Below are 20,156 nucleotides of genomic sequence, written 5' to 3'. Positions count from 1 at the left end.
AGAATCCAACAACACATTAAAAGGATCATACACCACAATCAAGTGCAATTTATGCCAGGGATGCAAGGATTCTTCAATATACTCAAATCAATCAATGTGATACACCATATTAACAAATTGAAGAAGAAAAACCATATCATCATCTCAATAGATGCAGAAAAAGCTTTTGACAAAATTCAACACCCAATTATGATAAAAACTCTCCAGAAACTGGGCATAGAGGGAACCTACCTCAACATAATAAAGGCCATATATGACAAACCCACAGCAAACATCATTCTCAATGGTGAAAAACTGAAAGCATTTCCTCTAAGATCAGGAACTAGACAAGGATGTCCATTCTCACCACTATTATTCAACATAGTTTTGGAAGTCCTAGCCATGGCAATCAGAGAAGAAAAAGAAATACAAATTGGAAAAGAAGAAGTAAAACTGTCACTGTTTGCAGATGACATGATACTATATATAGAGAACCCTAAAAATGCCACCAGAAAACTACTAGAGCTAATCAATGAATTTGGTAAAGTTGCAGGATACAAAATTAATGCATAGAAATTTCTTGCATTCCTATACATTAATGATGAAAAATCTGAAAGAGAAATTAAGGAAACACTCCCATTTACCACTGCAACAAAAAGAATAAAATACCTAGGAATAAACCTACCTAGGGAGACAAAAGACCTGTATGCAGAAAACTGTAAGACACTGATGAAAGAAATTAAAGATGATACCAACAGATGGAGAGATATACCATGTTCTTGGATTGAAAGAACCAAAATTGTGAAAATGACTGTACTACCCAAAGCAGTCTACAGATTCAATGCAATCCCTATCAATCCCTATCCCTATTTTTTATGGAACTAGAACAAATTACCTTAAAATCTGTATGGAGACACAAAAGACCCTGCATAGCCAAAGCAGTCTTTAGGGAAAAAAATGGAGCTGGAGGGCTTCACTGGTGGCGCAGTGGTTAAGAGTCTGCCTGCTGATGCAGGGGACACGGGTTTGTGCCCCAGTCCGGGAAGATCCCACATGCCGCGGAGTGGCTAGGCCCGTGAGCCATAGCCACTGAGCCTGCACGCCCGGAGCCTGTGCTCCGCAACGGGAGAGGCCACAACAGTGAGAGGCCCGCATACCACAAAAAAAACACAACAACAACAAAAAACAAACAAAAAAATGGAGCTGTAGGAATCTGACTCTGTGACTTCAGACTATACTACAAAGCTACAGTAATCAAGACAATATGGTACTGGCACAAAAACTGAAACATAGATCAATGGAACAAGATAGAAAGCCCAGAGATAAACCCACCCACCTATGGTCAACTAATGTATGACAAAGGAGGCAAGGATATACAACGGAGAAAAGACAGTTTCTTCAGTAAGTGGTGCTGGGAAAACTGGACAGCTACATGTAAAAGAATGAAATTAGAACACTCCCTAACACCACACACAAAAAGAAACTCAAAATGGATTCCAGACCTAAATGTAAGACCGGACACTATAAAACTCTTAGAGGAAAACATAGGAAGAACATTCTTTGACATAAATCAAGCAAGATCTTTTTTGTTCCACCTCCTAGAATAATGGAAGTAAAAACAAAAATAAACAAATGGGACCTAATGAAACATAAAAGATTTTGCACAGCCAAGGAAACTGTAAACAAGATGAAAAAACAACCCTCAGAATGGGAGAAAATATTTGCAAATGAATCAATGGACAAAGGATTAATCTCCAAAATATATAAACAGCTCATGCAGCTCAATATTAAAGAAACAAACAACCCAATCCAAAAAGGGGCATAAGACCTAAATAGACATTTCTCCAAAGAAGGCATACAGGTGGCCAAGAAGCACATGAAAAGCTGCTCAACATCACTAATTATTAGAGAAATGCAAATCAAAACTACAATGAGGTATCACCTCACACCAGTTAGAATGGGCATCATCAGAAAATCTACAAACAACAAATGCTGGAGAGGGTGTGGAGAAAAGGGAACCTTCTTGCACTGTTGGTGGGAATGTAAATTGATACAGCCACTATGGAGAACAGTATGGAGGTTCCTTAAAAAATTAAAAATAGAATTACCATATGATCCAGCAATCCCACTACTGGGCATATACCCAGAGAAAACCATAATTCAAAAAGACACATGCAGCCCAATGTTCACTGCAGCACTATTTACAATAGCCAGGTCATGGAAGCAACCTAAATGCCCATCGACAGACGAATGGATAAAGAAGTTGTGGTACATATATACAATGGAATTACTCAGCCATAAAAAGGAACGAAATCGAGTCATTTGTTGAGACGTGGATGGATCTAGAGACTGTCATACAGAATGAAGTAAGTCAGAAAGAGAAAAACAAATATCGTATATTAACGCATGTATGTGGAACCTAGAAAAATGGTACAGATGAACCGGTTTGCAGGGCAGAAGTTGAGACACACATGTAGAGAACAGACGTATGGACACCAAGGGGTGAAAACCACGGTGGGGTGAGGATGGTGGTGTGCTGAATTGGGCGATTGGGATTGACATGTATACACTGATGTGTATAAAATTGATGAATAATAAGAACCTGCAGTATAAAAAAACAAACAAACAAAAAACAACTAATACTAAACTTTCTTTGGGTTATTTGTATGGACATATGTTAATATAAATTTTTCAGGCATTACTTGAAATTTCTAAAAATCTTATATGTTCTGGTATAATGTTATAAGTCATAATTGTAGTTATTACTTTAAAATGTATATCTCAGAAATAACTAAATTTCCTTGTCAATTGCATTTTATGAACTTTCATCAAATCTTTAACCGTGGTCATTTTTAAGTCTTTTGTTATTTACAGACAGTTCTGGGTGTACTCTGATGCTTTTGCAAGTATGTTCCTATAAAAGGGTTTCGTCTTCAAGGATTCATGGAAAAGACTCTGACAAGTACAGGTTTCTGGTAATTGACTATACTGCTAAACTGGATGAATAAGCATTTTCAGAACTCTAATGGAAAACTGATGAACTCATAAAAGTGCTAACAAAAGATCAAGATAAAAAAAATTACATGGGACTGAGTGAACTGATGAGGATGATTATAATTTTTGTGACTTTGTTTGAATAAAAAAAAAAATCCCACAAGGACTCAGAGGCAAAAAATATACAAATCAATTTTCACTGTAAAGTAAAGGAGCTGTTACAGTGGAGGATTACTGGACTGAATGTCAACATTATGACATAGTATGAGTGTGTTTCGTGTTTGGTAATTGCAATCATTGTTGCTTTTGTTGTGGTCATCCATTTACAATGCCTGATGTCAGTCTATTTATCTCTTGTAGAAATAAAATACAGTGTGTGTGTGTGTATGTCTGTGAAAAGAAAAGTATGGAGAAAATAGACACTGATAATACAGATATCTTTGAAAAACAACAACAACAAAAAACTATACGCAACCTTTTCTGAGAAAAATACACTTATATACACACTTAGGTGTAACATTTTGCTTTCAGTTTCAGGGGGTTCAGGGATTTCCTTAAGCCCAGGTTTAGAACCTTAATCTAAGGAATTTCTCAGCAATTCAAAAGCCAACCCAAATCAAGCAATCAAATAGTGCTTAATTAAATATCTATTGTGTGCCTAAAATTCTAAGAAAAGGAATCTCACATGTTGTCTATTGTTCAAAATTACAAGCTTGTTGAGAGCTAAAAATTCTATTAACTAGTTCACAGTACTTAACACTACCTCCTTCCACAATTTTTTTTTTTAAAGCAAAAACTGTGTTGTCTGGAAGAGACTGAAGAGAACTTTGAAAAATTTAACTGAAATTCCAGAAAGCGAGAAGATCTAGGGATAATGTATAACTCAGAAAGCTACCTATAATTTTCTAGCCAGTGGAAAACTAACAACCCTGGTCCTATCTTTTTAATATGGTTCTCAAAATGGTTTGAAAGAAGTTTAAAACAGACTGCAAAATCAACAGCTGGGGGAGCCTACTCACTGATTTGCTATGCCTTAACTACTTTCCATTGAAAGGGAAAGGGAAATTGGAAAGAAGAAAAGTTCTCTTTCTTTTCTCAGCAGAGAGAATTAGGGACAATCTTAACAGAATTAGGAAAGCTGTAACAGCAATAACCAAATAATTTGATATTACTCTCCCATAATTTCTTCTCATTTCTCCCCACCATATTTACCAACTCTCTTAATTCTCCCCTAACCCCATCACTGGAAATCCAAATAGTTGCTTGTAGATCCCAAAGCCACACCTATAGAGGAAGAGTTTTCCCCTATATTTACAAACAATGAATATAATATAAATTGTAGTAGCCTTCTCAGGCTATAATCTTTCTTACTGTAGTAAATTCTACTTTATAATTATTAAAAACAACCAGGGGAAGAAAGGGATGAAAGAGCACAGGGTAGAGTATTTTTAGGGTAGAGAAACTATTCTGTATGATACAATAATGATGGAGAGATGTCACATTTGTCAAATTCAGCACAATGAACGTGCAACATCAAGGGTGAAGCCTAGGGAATTCCCTGGCAGTCCAGTGGTTAGGACTCCGCACTTTCACCGCCAAGGGCCAGGGTTCAATCCCTGGTTGGGAAACTAAGATCCTGCAAGCTGCGTGGCGCAGCCAAAAAAAAATAGTGAAGCCTAATATAAACTATGGACTAGCTGATAATGATAATGTCAACGTTCGTTTACTGACGGTAACAAATGTACCATTCTGGTGTGAGATGCTGATGGTAGGAGAAGGTGTGTTTGGGGGAGGGTAGGGGGTATATGGATGGGCACTCTGTTTAATTTTGCTCTAAAAAGTGAAGTCAATAAATAAACAGAAAAATAAAATTTAAAAAATAGAGAGGGCTTCCCTGGTGGTGCAGTGGTTGAGAATCTGCCTGCTAATGCAGGGGACACGGGTTCGAGCCCTGGTCTGGGAAGATCCCACATGCCGCGGAGCAACTAGGCCCGTGAGCCACAACTACTGAGCCTGCGCCTCTGGAGCCTGTGCTCCGCAACAAGAGAGGCCACAATAGTGAGAGGCCCGCGCGCCACGATGAAGAGTGGCCCCCACTTGCGACAACTAGAGAAAGCCCTCGCACAGAAACGAAGACCCAACGCAGCCAAAAATAAATAAATAAATCAATTTTAAAAAATAAATTAAAAAAATAAAGGGAAACCAAAAACCTAACCAAACAAAAAAAACCCGACCCAGCATACGCAGATCACCATCATCACAGGAACCAGTATTTTAAAAAACACATATTCTCCAGTAGCAAAACATAAAGTCTGCCTAGAAGAAAATACAAGATACAAAATACAAGTTGGGAAAACAGCCATAGGCCAAATTCAGTCCATCTAAACAACTGTGCAAGCATCTCCTTTTAGATATGGTTGCAAAAAGTTACATGCTTTAGCTCACTATTAGTATTTTCTCAAAATATCACTAAGTACAATTTGGCCCATCCAGAGTCAACTTGCCTCTTGCAGATCTGAAAGTTCGTCCACCTGCTTTCATTAATTTTGTGCCTGTCTTCCAGTAGACAATGATTTAGGCAGGTAACCTAATGTTTTTATTTATAGTTTATTAAATTGGTTGGGGAGTAGGGTACAGTGAGGGGTGTAGTACTTTCAGTCCTTCAGACATTATCCACCTTGGGATTTTCCATTCCAAAATTTTAAAAAATAGTCAATAGACTTCTAGTATGCTACTAACTAGGAGTCTACTAGTCAAAAATTTCCCTCCTAATCTTAGGCAAAGTCTGGAAAGTTCTGATGACTTTAGTATTAGTCTAGCAGAGTGCAATCTAAAATACAGGAAAATTCCTACCACAGACTGTTTACTTCACCAGGTTTAAATCAACTATAACCTGGACTACTACAACTCAAGTTATAAGTAAATTCATGTTTTAAGAGGGCTTTTAAAAATATTCTTTTGTTTTGTGTTAAATAATTAATATGATATTAGCGCTAGCGCTTTATGTTAGTGCTAAATGTGGTCCCCAACATTTCTATAGTGAGGGTCAGATGGAGGGGAGGGCATTTATGGGAATTACTCAGGGGAATGAAGGACAGTTATTTAATTTGATGAGAATGGGGCAGTCTCTTTCCAGCTCCTTTATTCAGATTGGTGTTCCCACCTGTGTTCTGCCTTCATGGAACTAATAAGGAAAGCTGATGACAAACAAAAATAAGCCTATCAGACACGTCACTGTACCAGAAAATCAAGGTTAAGCTTCTAGCCATCTATACTCCCTTACACTCTATCCTTCAGCCAGACCAATTTCCTTTCACTTCCTCTTTAGTGCCGTCATGCTCACTCCTACTCCCAGAGTTTAACACATGTTCCTTCCTCTGTTACCCTGCTCTTCACCTGGTTAAATTCCACTCATCCTTCAGGTCTCAGTTTCAACTTCACTTTTAGCTAGTGGGGATCCAGTAGCACTGTCTTCTTCCCCTACCAGATACTTACCTCATTATGTATTGATAGTTTTATGAAATGACCATTATATAATTATAAGGGCTTGTCTAGTTGTCTTCTCCTGTCTTGCTTAGTTTCCTGTCTTAAGTTCAACAGAAGGGCAGAGACCTTGTCTCTTACCAATAAGTATCTAGAAAATTGTAGGCACACGGTTGGCACTAAAATATCTGTTGAATAAACCTACCTTGCTTAGGGGAATGGTCCAAAGTCACAGGGAATAGTTGGTAATATGCAAAATTTTCCACAACTGTAGTTGGCAATAAATCCCTAACTGGCAAAATTGGCATCTTAGGTGGGATAAGATCTTGCCAGTACCATTTTGCTATGCCCCCTCTTTTATCTTCCCCCAAGCACACCCACAAAGTGGGCAGATGTGGAAAAAAAAGCAGCAATCTGATTATCATTACCATGAACACCTGATTCCTGCCTGCAGGCAAATGCATCATCATTTCTATCTCCATATCAAATGATCTGGGATTGCAGGGAAGAAAATCTGGAAAGAAGCTACAACAAAGTGATGAATCATACTGAGTTCTGTGTTCTTCCACTAATTTGGTCTGAAATCCTATTTTGGCCCACTGCCAAAAACAAAAACAAACCCAATTCTATATATAGACAATTTATAATGCCTTGTTTTATTTATTTGTCCAACCAATATTTATTGAAAGTCAACTAAATATATAAACTTTGCTCTCCTCTTCTCATACCTTTATAAAACCTGGTCAATACCTAATTATGCTAATGTTCTCAAATGCCAAAGTCTTAGTCAGCTCTATTCTTTTGGTCTTTCTTTCCTTCTCTACATATGCATATGTTAAATTTTCTTACATCCTGGACTAAATATGCCCCAGATTCCAACTCAATCTCATGTATGTCTTCATGCTAAATATAAGCGTCATGCTAATGTTTGCCTTTCAAACAAAAATCAATACTGTATGTATTGAAATTCTGGATTGACTCACAAAGTGACTGATGCAAATGGAATGGAAAAGTTGACCCAGTCAACAAAACATGGCTAAACTAGAGATTAATGTCCAGAAGCATATTTTCCTAGATCGTGAATTCGAGTTCTGGTTAAAACAGATAGTGGTTATCAAGACTAATTAATCTAGACATTCCAGTAAAGTAGTTCGCTGATAGACATATACATTCATAGATAAACTCGCATGAATAGTCTATAGAAAGGAAAAACACGTAATGACTCATATGAGAAGAGAATCTAAAAAAGAGTGAATATATGGGTATGTATAACTGATTCACTTTGCTGTACAGCAGAAACTAACACAACATTGTAAATCAACTATACTCTAATAAAAAATAATTTTTTAAAAAAAGGAAAAGCAAGGCTTCCCTGGTGGCGCAGTGGTTGAGAGTCCGCCTGCCGATGCAGGGGACACGGGTTCGTGCCCCGGTCCGGGAAGATCCCACATGCCGCGGAGCGGCTGGGCCCGTGAGCCATGGCTGCTGAGCCTGCGCGTCCGGAGCCCGTGCTCCGCAACGCGAGAGGCCACAACAGTGAGAGGCCCGCGTACCGCAAAAAAAAAAAAAAAAAAAAAAAAAGGAAAAGCAAGTGATCAATTACTTCACTTTGTCAAGCTCCTAGTTCAGCAAAAAAAAAAAGTTACATCTTGATTTTAAGTCATTACCAAACGAAATTAATTTGGTTTGCTTAAGAGTTCTTATTTCATACTCCCTGAGAAGCCAGGCTTGCCAATACTTTCATATGTTAACAACAGAGATAAAGGCACAGGGATTAAACAATTTATTTTCACAGATGCCAAGGTATGTCACATGGAAGTGTAAAAGAAATGAGATTTCCCTGGTAGTCCAGTGGTTAGAACTCTGAGCTTCCACTGCCGGGGGCCCGGATTTGATCAGTCATCAGGGAATTAAGATCCTACAAGCTGCATGGTACAGCCAAATAAATAAATAAAAGAAATGAGAGTTTATTATTTCATAAATAACTATATTAACTGTGATTCTACACAAAAACATTTTAGAGATGAGTATATCTGCATATGCACTTTTCTTTTCCCATCTTTACTGGAGTATAACTGCTTTACAATGTTGTGTTAGTTTCTGCTGTACAACAAAAGTGAATCAGCTGTATGTATACATACATCCCCATACCCCCTCCCTCTTGAGCCTCCCTCCCACCCTCCTTATCCCACCCCTCTAGGTCGTCACAAAGCATCGAGCTGATCTCCCTGTGCTATGTATACACACTTATGATCGGATAAATTTTAAGATTTAGGATATCTTCCTTATAAAGTCTTCTGGTTTTACAAAGCAAAACAAAACACAAAATTACTAAAGATAATCAAAATACTTCCAATGGAACAGAGGCATCAGTCTTTATGAGGTACTGATGCACTGAGCTACAGTGAGGTTTGGCCACACCAAATTACCTTGGAATTATTGAGGGGAATAGGTTGAGAAACTAGGAACTGAAACCAAAACAGAGCTAACTAGTAAATTAGCTCTGAAGTTTTTTTCACTTTGGACTTAAGGTGACTTCATATTCAAAAATGGGAAGGTAATTCAAGAGACACATTCCATTTTGTCTTCTAAAACTAGAAGCTGAAAGTCAGCAAGAATTGGATCTAAATCTGAGTTGAGTCGCTTACTATGAGATGTGTAGCTATGAGCTTGGGAAGGTTTCTTAATTTTTGATCATCAGTTCCCTCATCTGCAAAATAGGAATGGCAATAGCCACCCCATTTATAGTGCTTACTGAAATTCACAGCATAAAGTTAAGCTCTCAATAATAGCCTGGATTATTATTACTACAATTACATATCATTCTTACACCCTAGAATACAAATAAGATTTTGAAATTGTTAGGAAAGATTTCCAAGAAGTGTAAGTGTTAATTATTATTGTTATGTCTGTACTATTAATAATTTGTATTTGTACAGAATTAAGGCACTTTCATATACATTATCTTACTTGGTCAATATATTACTCTGAAAAAGGATCAATAGAGATTATCCACAGAGGGTTAAATAAACTTGATCAAGGTCATAAAGCTAACAAATGGTAGAGCTAAGGTTAGAACCCAGATTCTCTGTTTAGTTAAGGGATCTTTTCATTAAACCACTGAAGAGGAAACAACAGTGATAGAATGCAGCTCAGAAAAAAGTAAGGCAAGCTATATGAAGGTATATTTTATTGTCACAACAGGCCTAACATCTGTAGTCCAAATTCCCTGGAGCCAAATATGTTTTAAAATTCAGAATATTTTCAAATTTTAGAACAGTAATGAGGTTGTATATACCATATGTTATGTAATATCCTCAATAGAGTCTGAGGCAGCATCTGAATAAAATATATTAATATTTCTGCAGCAAAATTTGTGAATAGGCACATTAAGTAGGATAAAGACTTATTCAGAATGGTCAGGTTTTTCTACCAAATAAGTAGTTTTATAAGTTGACCCAACTTACAAAAGTGCTGGATTTCAAAATTGCTGGTAAGAGACCATGGGCTTGCATTACAAGAGTCTGTGCATAGCTATTAATCAATCTATAATAACTATCAGGTAATGCCATGGGAGGAACACAATAACAGATAAAAGCATCATACATGGTTTACTCTGCTATCTTCTCAGAAAGCAAATAATGTTGCCAAAATCACAAGATTAACCATAACCATTAAATAAATGCTCTTCACTGCATAATGACTTTATTTAAATAATGTTTTAGATAAAGAAAAATCATAGTGAGTTGTATAAGTCAGAATAACTTTATGGCCCTAGAAATCTGACCTGTTTCCTGAAGGAAAGTTACAGTGAGGAAGAAACGAAGCGAATATTTAGGAGAGAAAATGTGTGTGTGGCTGGGGGCAGGTAGTGTTGGTGATGAGCCATGTACAAAGATACTCTCATCAAAAGAACGTAACATGGTTACAACTGGGATACAGGGGTAGACGTGGACAATATTAGGGAATAGCAGAGGAAAAGGCTGACAAGAGCCAAATAACAGAAGAACAAGAAAGACAGGAATTTAATTCTAATGTAGTAGGCAATGACAAATTACTAACAAGTTTGCAAGTAAATGAGGCTATGGTCCCCCAAATTATCCTGACACTTAACTCAAATTCTCCCCTTTTAGAAATACTATGACTGTGTAGAAACTAAATATACAAAGACTGATTCCAAACCTTAAAGAGCCAACTATTAGGGAAAGGACAATAATATTTTTTTATAAATATACAGAAGAAAGAAAATGGGTAAATTAGAAAATAGGTGATGTTCTAAGGGGGTTACCATTTATTCTTTATATTTTTCATGAAAAAAACTTGAAGCAAGTAAGAATTATAACAAATGCCAAGTGTGGATAGTGGATAGATGAATGTTGTTTTATAATTCCCTCTTTTTTCTATTTAAATAATTTCCCAAAATTAAAAAAATGAAAAAGAGGTGGTGGTGGTAAGAAAAGTAATCTGAAAGGGTTTGGCTTTATAGTATTATTTTGGGAAAAAAACAGAACAAAAAATCAAACAAAATAGTAAAGAATATATGTGGGGGCCAAAAAGTGGAATGTACTAAGAGTGGGTGATATGCACCATAACTACAGCCTCCAATGGTGAGGCTACTGGAGAGCAAGGCTCAGGGCAGTGACGAAGCACAAAATAATCTACATGCATCAATATTAAGTTTCACTGACAGCAATGCTTTCAGTAAAAAGACACTCTGAAGATACAGGATAGATAGTAACAATGGGAAATTTCATTAGTGACACCATTAAAATTTTTTTAAGAAGAGAAAAAGAAGAGGCATAGATAACAAACACAAAAGGACATAGGAAATACAATAAACATTAAAACCTAGAAAAATAAAGGATTATGCACATATCAGAATAACTGGATGGAAGATATGGAAGCAGGATAGATTTAAATGTCTAAAAGGAGGAGACTCTTTGGAAAAGCTCTTTTGTTCAATACAGTCTGTATAACTTGCCTAATTTGAAACTGACATATTTTTCAGAAAAATGAGATGCTTATAGAAGTATGTATTAAAGATACTAGATGTTAAATAGGAAGAAGTAAGGGAAGATGACTTTTTTAACCTTATCACCCAAATCCTCCTGATCTTTCAGCACTTAGTCTAGCCTTCAATGCTGCTTCCTGACACCTATCATATTCTGGTCTTCCATTATTTATTTGCAGAGGTTTATTAAACTTATTACATAAGAGTCTTATCACAATCATATCATAAATTTTTTCAAAGTAAGAACCATGTAGGATTTTTTTCTTATTGATAATTTCCCGTAACACCCTGCACTGAATTTTATATAAATTTATTTAACAAATATTGAGGGCCTATGCATAAGTGATGGCTGACGTACCACAAATCACATACAAACACAACAGAGTTCTGGTATAAGAAATGACAGTCATCATCATCAATCTTCTACACATGCTAAGGCCAAAGCATTCATTTACAAGCCAGTAAAGGCAAATTCAAATTTGGTCAAAGGACCTAAATAAATAAATAAATAAAGCCCCGAATAAAAAGAAATCAACATCACAGAACACCGTAGAGATGTTTTCACAACCACATAATTTTAATAGCCAATATCAACAATCATTGAGGACTTCCCTGGTGGCGCAGTGGTTAAGTATCTGCCTGCCAATGCGGGGGACACGGGTTTGAGCCCTGGTCCAGGAATACCCCACATGCTGCGGAGCAACTAAGCCCATGCACCACAACCACTGAGCCCATGCGCATAGAACCTGTGCTGCGCAACAAGAGAAGCCACCGCAATGAGAAGCCCGTGCACTGCAACCAAGAGTAGCCCCCACTTGCTTCAACTAGAGAAAGCCTGTACGCAGCAACGAAGACCCAACGCAGCCAAAAATAAATAATAAATTTATTAAAAAAACAAACAAACCAATCACTGAAGGGCTAAAACAATTTTGAAGGGGATTTGGAGCAATTTTGGAATCAAAAAAATTTGAAACATGAGAGGAGGAGCCAGATTTTAAGATGGACAAAAGTGAGAAATCACAATTGACAGCTGAGAGAGGAAAAAAAAAAAACACCTAGGAAAAAGCAACTGAAAAAGAAGCAGTGTGACTCATGTATCTCAATATTCCCACGGTATACCGTAATAAGCAAGCACACTATTGACCAATAAATCATCTTGGTGACTCTTTCATCAAAAAATATTAACTTATGGGCTTCCCTGGTGGCGCAGTGGTTGAGAGTCCGCCTGCTGATGCAGGGGACACGGGTTCGTGCCCCGGTCCGGGAGGACCCCACAGGCCGCGGAGCAGCTGGGCCCGTGAGCCATGGCCACTGAGCCTGCGCGTCCGGAGCCTGTGCTCCACAACGGGAGAGGCCACAGCAGTGAGAGGCCCACGTACCGCAAAAAAAAATTAACTTATGTTTAATATACTTTAAGATGATAACCAGGTTTGTCAATGATTTTAATGGGTAACTATTTTTGGTGGCAAAAAAGTATGTTTCAACTATTTAGAAAACTGATTTATATGAAATACCTGATTTCCTAATAATGTAAATAAAGTTGACATTACTAAAGAAATAATGCCACAAAAGTTAAGTTTAAAAGAGACTGCAGGTGGCTTAATCACCTTATAAAGAACAGAAAGGCTTAAAAGAACAATGAGGAACTCATATACAAAATATACAAAGAAATCTTAAAATTCAACAGTAAGAAAACAACCCAATTTAAAAATGGGGAAAAGATCTGAACACTTCATTAAAGAAGAAATATAGATGGTAAAAAGCATATGAAAAGATGTTTAACATCATATATCATTAGGGAACCGCAAATTAAAACTATAGTGAGATACCACTACACACTTATTAGAAAGGCTAAAATCCACAACACTGACAACATCAAATGCTGGGAGATGATGTAGAGGAACACAAACTCTCACACTGCTGGTGGAAATGTAAACTGGTGCAGCCACTTTTGGAAGACACTTTCTTATAAAATTAAACATACTCTTACTATATGATCCAGCAATTATGCTCCTTGGTATTTCACTGAAAACTATGCCCACACAAAAACCTGCACGTGAATGTTTAAAACTTTGTTCATAATGGTCCAAACAGAAAGAAACAGAAGTATCCTTCAATAGGTGAATATATGAACTGTGTTACATCCATACAATGGAACATTATTCAGTGATTAAAAAAATGAGCTATCAAGTCACAAAAAAACATGGAGGAACCTTAATTCTGTATTGCTAAATGAAAAAAAGCCTCTCTTAAAAGGCTACTTACTACATGACTCCAACTATATGACATTCTGCAAAAGGCAAAACCATGAAGACAGTAAAAGGATCAGTGGTTGCTAAGGCTCTGAAGGGAGGAAAAGTAGAAATGCATAGGTGGGGCACAGGCATTTTTTAGGGCAGTGAAACTATTCTCTGTGTTACTCTAATGGTGGACACATAACACTGTACATTTATCAAAACCCATAGAATCTACAATACAAAGAGTGAACCCTAATGTAAACTGTAGACTTTGTTAATAATATATCAATATTGGTTTATCAACTGTAACAAATGTACTACACTAATGCAAGATCTTAGCTAAAGGGGAAACTGTGTGCATATGGGTAGGGGCATATGGGAACTATGTACTTTTCGCTTTTTCTATAAACTTAAAACTGCTCCAAACAACAACAACAACAACAACAACAACATGAAGGGAAGAAATTTGATAACTTCAAGAGGTCTACCGAAAGTGAATTTAAGAATATTTACATCAAAAACATTTAGGCAAAACTCACAAAAGTAAAACAAAAATGAAGTGAAAACTCAGAACAACCCATGCCGGTTTTGTCATATGAACCCATGCCTGATCAACTAAGGATTATAAAACAGACCTGATAGTTTTTCCTTAGAAGACTGTGATTAGACAAAAAAGATAATGTAAAACGAAACTTTACAAACATTGATTCATGGTAGTGCAACACAACATCATGTTGTAGATTAAAGTAGGTCTACATGGAATATTCCTAATTCACATATGAATGCATGGTTAGTGAACACAAAAGAGACATTTACCCCTACGATATTGTCTAAAAAATTAATCACTGCTTTTTGAAGACCACCGTCTCAAACTGCACTATCTATAAATAACAGCATGATAGAAGAATAGATTCCTTATGGTGTTTCCCTAAATTCTAGTATTTTGTTTGACCTTTAGGGCTATTTTTAAAATAGGAATGCGAAGCCTTTTACAGACAGGGCAAGGACTCCTCAGCTCATTAACAGATTCCATTCACACAGTGATATTACCTGAAGGTTCTCTGTAGGCATTTCATTGTGTTATTCCTGAAGTATACTATCCTTTGAAATATCATGCTCTTAAGATTGAGTAATCCTTAAGAGAAGGTAAGTGCCTAGCAATTTTATTATCAGTCTTTAGAGTCATACCGCAGAGCTTCAAATGTAGCCTTCTAACCTGGGATGAGTTTTGCCAATCATCCAACTGTCAACCACACAGAGCAAGAAAAGAATAAACAACAAGTCTCTGACAGGAAGGGAATATTCAATCAATCTTTCATTCGACAAATACTCACTGAGGGCCATCCATGTGTTAAGCAATATTCCAAGTGCTGGGAATACAACCTACAACAAAATATTAAAATATTTCTGCCCTTATGGTGATTACATTCTTATGTGTCTACAGAGTCACCATACAATTTTACTAGGCCTAGCATTCTCCTGATCGTTATGTGAAGCAAGGGTAACCTGGTGATCATATTTATTTTACAAAATTAATTTATATAAATTTCAAGATTACTATGGTTATTAGTTCTTACCTGGTCTTGAGTTGATAATAAAGTGAACAGAGTTTCCAATGCTGCTCTTCGAACTGATGATATAGTGTGATGCAAAAAAGGCCAGACTCGTGGAACTAAAACTGTGAGTGACTGTTGAATACTAATAAAGAAGACACAAATTAATCTTACTCATTCTCAGTTGAAGCTCTATTGATACATTTTCTAAGTATCAATTCCTTGTGGACCTAGTATCATTTTTGATGAATAAATTCTAAAAAGACAATACAATTTTCATATGAACATTCGCTTAACACCCTCATTCAAAACCGTTATTATATAGTACCAGTACAGACAGAGCAAATGCAGTCATAAAGAAGAGGAGAAATATTAACATTAGGTTGTTCTATGGCACTAATGCCATGAATTAACCTTTATCAAATTAGAACTTTCCAATATAACTGCACTTATTCTCAGTTTGTTCTTACTCAGGAAAATGGGGGCATGTATCTTAGCTGGTAGTCAGCCTACACAAAATCAGGATTGCTAATCCTTACTACTTTCCCATGGCTAACCCCAATGGGTAACCCCAATGGGTAACCAATAGGTGCACATAACTTACAACCCCCTTTGGGGCCATCTCTATCACATATCAAAAGAAACAAGAGATGGTATGGTAGTAGATTTGAAATTTGTTATCCTGATCTAGCATTACTAAGTTAGGAAAATTCAAATTATCTTCCTTCTCACAGATTAGATTTTTTTTTTTTTTTTTTGCTGTACGCGAGCCTCTCATTGTTGTGGCCTCTCCCGTTACGGAGCACAGGCTCCGGACTCGCAGGCTCAGCGGCCATGGCTCACGGGCCCAGCCGCTCCACGGCATGTGGGATCTTCCCAGACCAGGGCACGAACCCGTGTCCCCTGCATCGGCAGGCGGACTCCCAACCACTGCGCCACCAGGGAAGCCCCTCACAGATTAGATTTTAAATGGGAAAGCAAGCAAAGCCACGTGTAGGCTAACAACTTGGACTAAGATTCCTGTCACATCCGTGAGTCATTTATAAAAGTTACCTCAAATTAGGAAATTATTTATAACTAGCACTTGAAATATATACCTCTGTAGAAAAAGAAATGAGGAAAAAAGAATATGTCATTGTAACTATTTATCTGTTCTTTTAGTTCCTCTCAGGACATCCATCTTTTAATGCTATTTTCATTACTTGCAGGTTTGTATGAACATCACTTCTTAAATTTATTTACACATTTAGTAAATTTACTTATAAAATTATAACTTAAAACACATTCACACACGGACATAAAACAGTCAAATATGTATTATAAAAGCATTATAACAGGTCTTGTTAATAGTGTAACTGTTCATGCTCCAAATACATGCTGCATTTCTTCTTACATAAGCTGGAAAGTATCTGCCAAATATCAAAACATATGAAGCAAATTTTCTAAGGCAATTTTGAAAAAAAAAATAAAAAACTACATTATTTCTCATTGAATTAACAGAATTTTCACTACATTCTTTCATTTTTGTTTACATTATCTAGCTTTCCAGACACTGTCCACTTGATTACTTTTTTTTAAAAGTCCAAAGTCTTTATTTAGGGCTGGTGCCAACAAACTAAGGCTCACAGTTCAAATCCACTCTACTTGGTTTTTTTAAATAAAGTTTTATTGGATCGCAGGCATGTTCATTCCTTTATGTATTATCTATGACTACTTTTGTGCTACAATGGCAGAGTTGAGTAGTTTTGACAGAGATCATATGGCCCACAAAGCCAAAACATCACTATCTGGGCAAAAAAAGTTTGCCAACCCCTGATATAGAGTAATTAAGAACTCTTGCATTTTGAAGCTTGAGAAGGGCTTTCATATAGATTAACTGATTTAATCCCTATACCAATGAAAGCATCTGAAAATTAGGAAACGCCATATATGCACTACCACTTCAACTTTTTTCTTCATTTTATAGGCATTTATTTTGCTACTCCAATTTGTGAGCTGTCCTACTAGCCTAAATTTAACATTGAAGGACTATCAGCAGGTCAGTATTATTTGAAACATTTTTCACACATTGATGATTTTCATTGGAAACAGATGCACTCTCAGAACCAGAAATCATTTATAATCATAACCACATAAACATTCACTGAACACTCTCACTAGGCTAAGAAGAATAACTTTCTCATCTGTGATTTTTTTTTTTAAGTTGCATACGATTTTCTTCTCTATCTCCAAGGATACTATTAATAGAAAATAATATTCAGGAGCCAGTCTAAAAGGTAGAGAATACATTAATTAGCTGAGCTTCATTTCAAATATCAGGATAGGAAAATAAACAACACTTTAAATTTTTGGTTTATGTTTTGGCTTCACCCAGACTCTGACTTTGGACATTATATTACATTATTATGTATTCCCTTCCTGATGACTGATTACTGAAATCAAGAACAAGAGGTGAAGTGAACATCACAAAGAAAAAGTTTACAGAGTAGCAAATTTTGGAAAAAGTAAAACTGATGTTCAACAGTAATTCTATTAACTAAATGTCACAAAGGCTAAAATTCCATAGTCTGGGGCTAGGGGTGAAAATAATATGTAATAATTGTATTTCTAAAGTTAACTATTACAGGATGAACAAATCGAAGAATTATATAAATAAACTAACCCAAGAATATGACCAAAGTTCCCGCCCCAAAAGAGCTGGTGGCTAGACAGTCAAGAAGAAAAGTCCTCCTGGAAATAACTGTCTTTGGCATCCCCAACTTACCGTACTGTTCTAAACAGTGCTAGACTATTGTATTTTTAGGCTTAATTATCTGGAAATGTATGTAAACACTTTTTACTTTATTCCACTGAATAGAAATAATTACCTGCATTGTTGAACCTGAGGGTAAGTTAACAAGGATGAAAGAAGAGTCATAATACTATTTGTTGAAGCTGTTAGATCATCTAGTTCCAGAAGAGCATCCCATAATGTATTTATAATGAAGGGTACCTGTAAGATTAGTTATCAAGAAAAGTTATTAATTTTGCAAGAAATATTCCCGAGTCATGCCAAATTGTATCTCAGGAGTCACTACTGATTCAACAACATATACAATCCCAATGACCCTGGATAATGCCAGTTTTGAGCAAAGTTAAGAAGTCTTTAACAATTCTCTACCCCTCTTTTTAATGCCACTCAACTCTACTTTGGCACTGCCCTTTCTAATGAGGCTCATAATGGGATGGAGAATTCAGGAAATAAGTTATCTAATACGCTATTTTATGTAAAAAACTAAACTTTGAAACCAATACAGTGTAGACACACATGTCAGGACTCTCTGAGTAAAGTAATTTAATATATTTAATACATTCCTAATCATCATGGAAGGACAAATTTAGTTTCTGAGCTTTCAAAGTACTGCTTGCCACACTCCCAAATACATGTGTTCCAGTTTTGATAATTCAAAAGGAAGTCAGATAGATCTTAAAAGAGGCATTTCAAAGATGAAACCAGATTAAAAAACCAAAAGCCAAAACCAAAATCAAAACAAACAAAAATCTCATATTCCTAAAAACCGGGAATGAAATGAAGAAAGGGATGGTTGCTTCCTTCTCAAGGAAGTTCCCTACATATTCTGTACATGAAAGGGAAAGATAAATAGACACAGTTCACTCTTCCCAAGGATAATATATAATCGAGATTCCATGCATCAGAGGGTTATTTGTCATAAGAAAAATGGAGAAGGGCGAAAAAAGTCTGTTTTTCCTAACATGCTACACCTCAAATGTAAACAGGCTCTACATGAAGAAAATGCAAAAATATTTACTTTTTGTGTCTGAAGATACACAAGGCTTTCTACCACAGGTACTAATGATGCTGCAGCAACAGCTCTCACATCATCATCAAGATCCTGGAGTCCTTCAATTATTCTAGTTAAAACTTTAGGCAATAAAGTATTAATTACATCCTGTAAAAGAGTAGATCAAAACAGATTAATTTTCTATAGTACAATTATTGTGCTTAAACATCTTTTATTAAATTTACATATGGAAGCACAAATTCCAATATTTATTTAAAAAGAATCATGTAAATGGAAACAAAAAATAACATCAACAGATGCCTATGTAACTAATCTCATTTCAAAAAGAACACAACAGTATCAAGTACTTCATTATTCATTGTGACTTGAAACATCAGAACATGTTTTCAAGGCGGGACTATGAATTCCCAGTGTGAATACACACATACACACCCCTGTGCTAGAACCTTAACTTCTATTTCTCATTCAACACCACTGACAAACAAAGGGAATACGAGAGAAGAGGGAAAGAAAGCCATCTCTTCCTGCTTCTCATTACTCCAAACTACCCTCTTTTCAATCGCCCCAATAAAGGCAGCTCCCAGAGGCTACTCCTGTGATCATACACTAGGAATCTCGCCGAGAACTGGTCTTGCTATGAAACAGAAACAGGTTTCCAAGCCTATCTTTTAATTTGTTCTTATTAGCATCACCTATCTCTATGATACTACCTCAACAAGGCAAATCTTGAAGGACTGGCTTACCTGTAACACTAAGAATCTAGGGCCAATTCATTTAATTAATGAAAATAAACTAAGAGGGGGAAAAAACTCTCCCATACATGCTTCAAAAACTGAAGTGTTTACCTGACGAACTGCCAAAGCATATTTTATTCCTAGCAGACCACCATGTCTAACTTCCCATTGTTCTTGTGTAAGTAATTTAAGCAGCACGTCCACAGTCTTATGAACTCCTGTTTCATTCATGTGTTTTAACACCACACCTAATGTCTGAGCACAAGTTTCACGAACTGGTGCCACAACCTACAAATGAGAAAGTAAGATAACTCACATTTGCAAAAAAACTTATTTTGTAAGAATCTGAAATTTGATTGGGT

The 20,156-nt window shown here is 36.4% G+C and overlaps 1 protein-coding gene across 1 annotated transcript in view; it reads right to left on the bottom strand.

Annotated features, from left to right (window-relative positions):
- The window catches only part of BTAF1 (B-TFIID TATA-box binding protein associated factor 1), a 95,703-nt gene that overhangs the window by 43,871 nt on the left and 31,676 nt on the right, over nt 1-20,156 (bottom strand). Inside the window, exons 11-14 of the mRNA XM_060126369.1 lie at nt 19,906-20,082; nt 19,067-19,207; nt 18,125-18,249; nt 15,282-15,402 (exon numbers count right to left, since the gene is read on the bottom strand). Of these exons, the coding sequence (XP_059982352.1) occupies nt 15,282-15,402; nt 18,125-18,249; nt 19,067-19,207; nt 19,906-20,082 (564 nt within the window). The remainder of the gene's footprint in view (nt 1-15,281; nt 15,403-18,124; nt 18,250-19,066; nt 19,208-19,905; nt 20,083-20,156) is intronic.

This window comes from Lagenorhynchus albirostris, chromosome 16 (genome assembly GCF_949774975.1).
Source record: "Lagenorhynchus albirostris chromosome 16, mLagAlb1.1, whole genome shotgun sequence".
Classification (NCBI taxonomy): Eukaryota; Metazoa; Chordata; class Mammalia; order Artiodactyla; family Delphinidae; genus Lagenorhynchus; species Lagenorhynchus albirostris.
The sequence above is the reverse complement of the archived record's forward strand: the minus strand, read 5'-3'. Positions and strand labels throughout refer to the sequence as shown.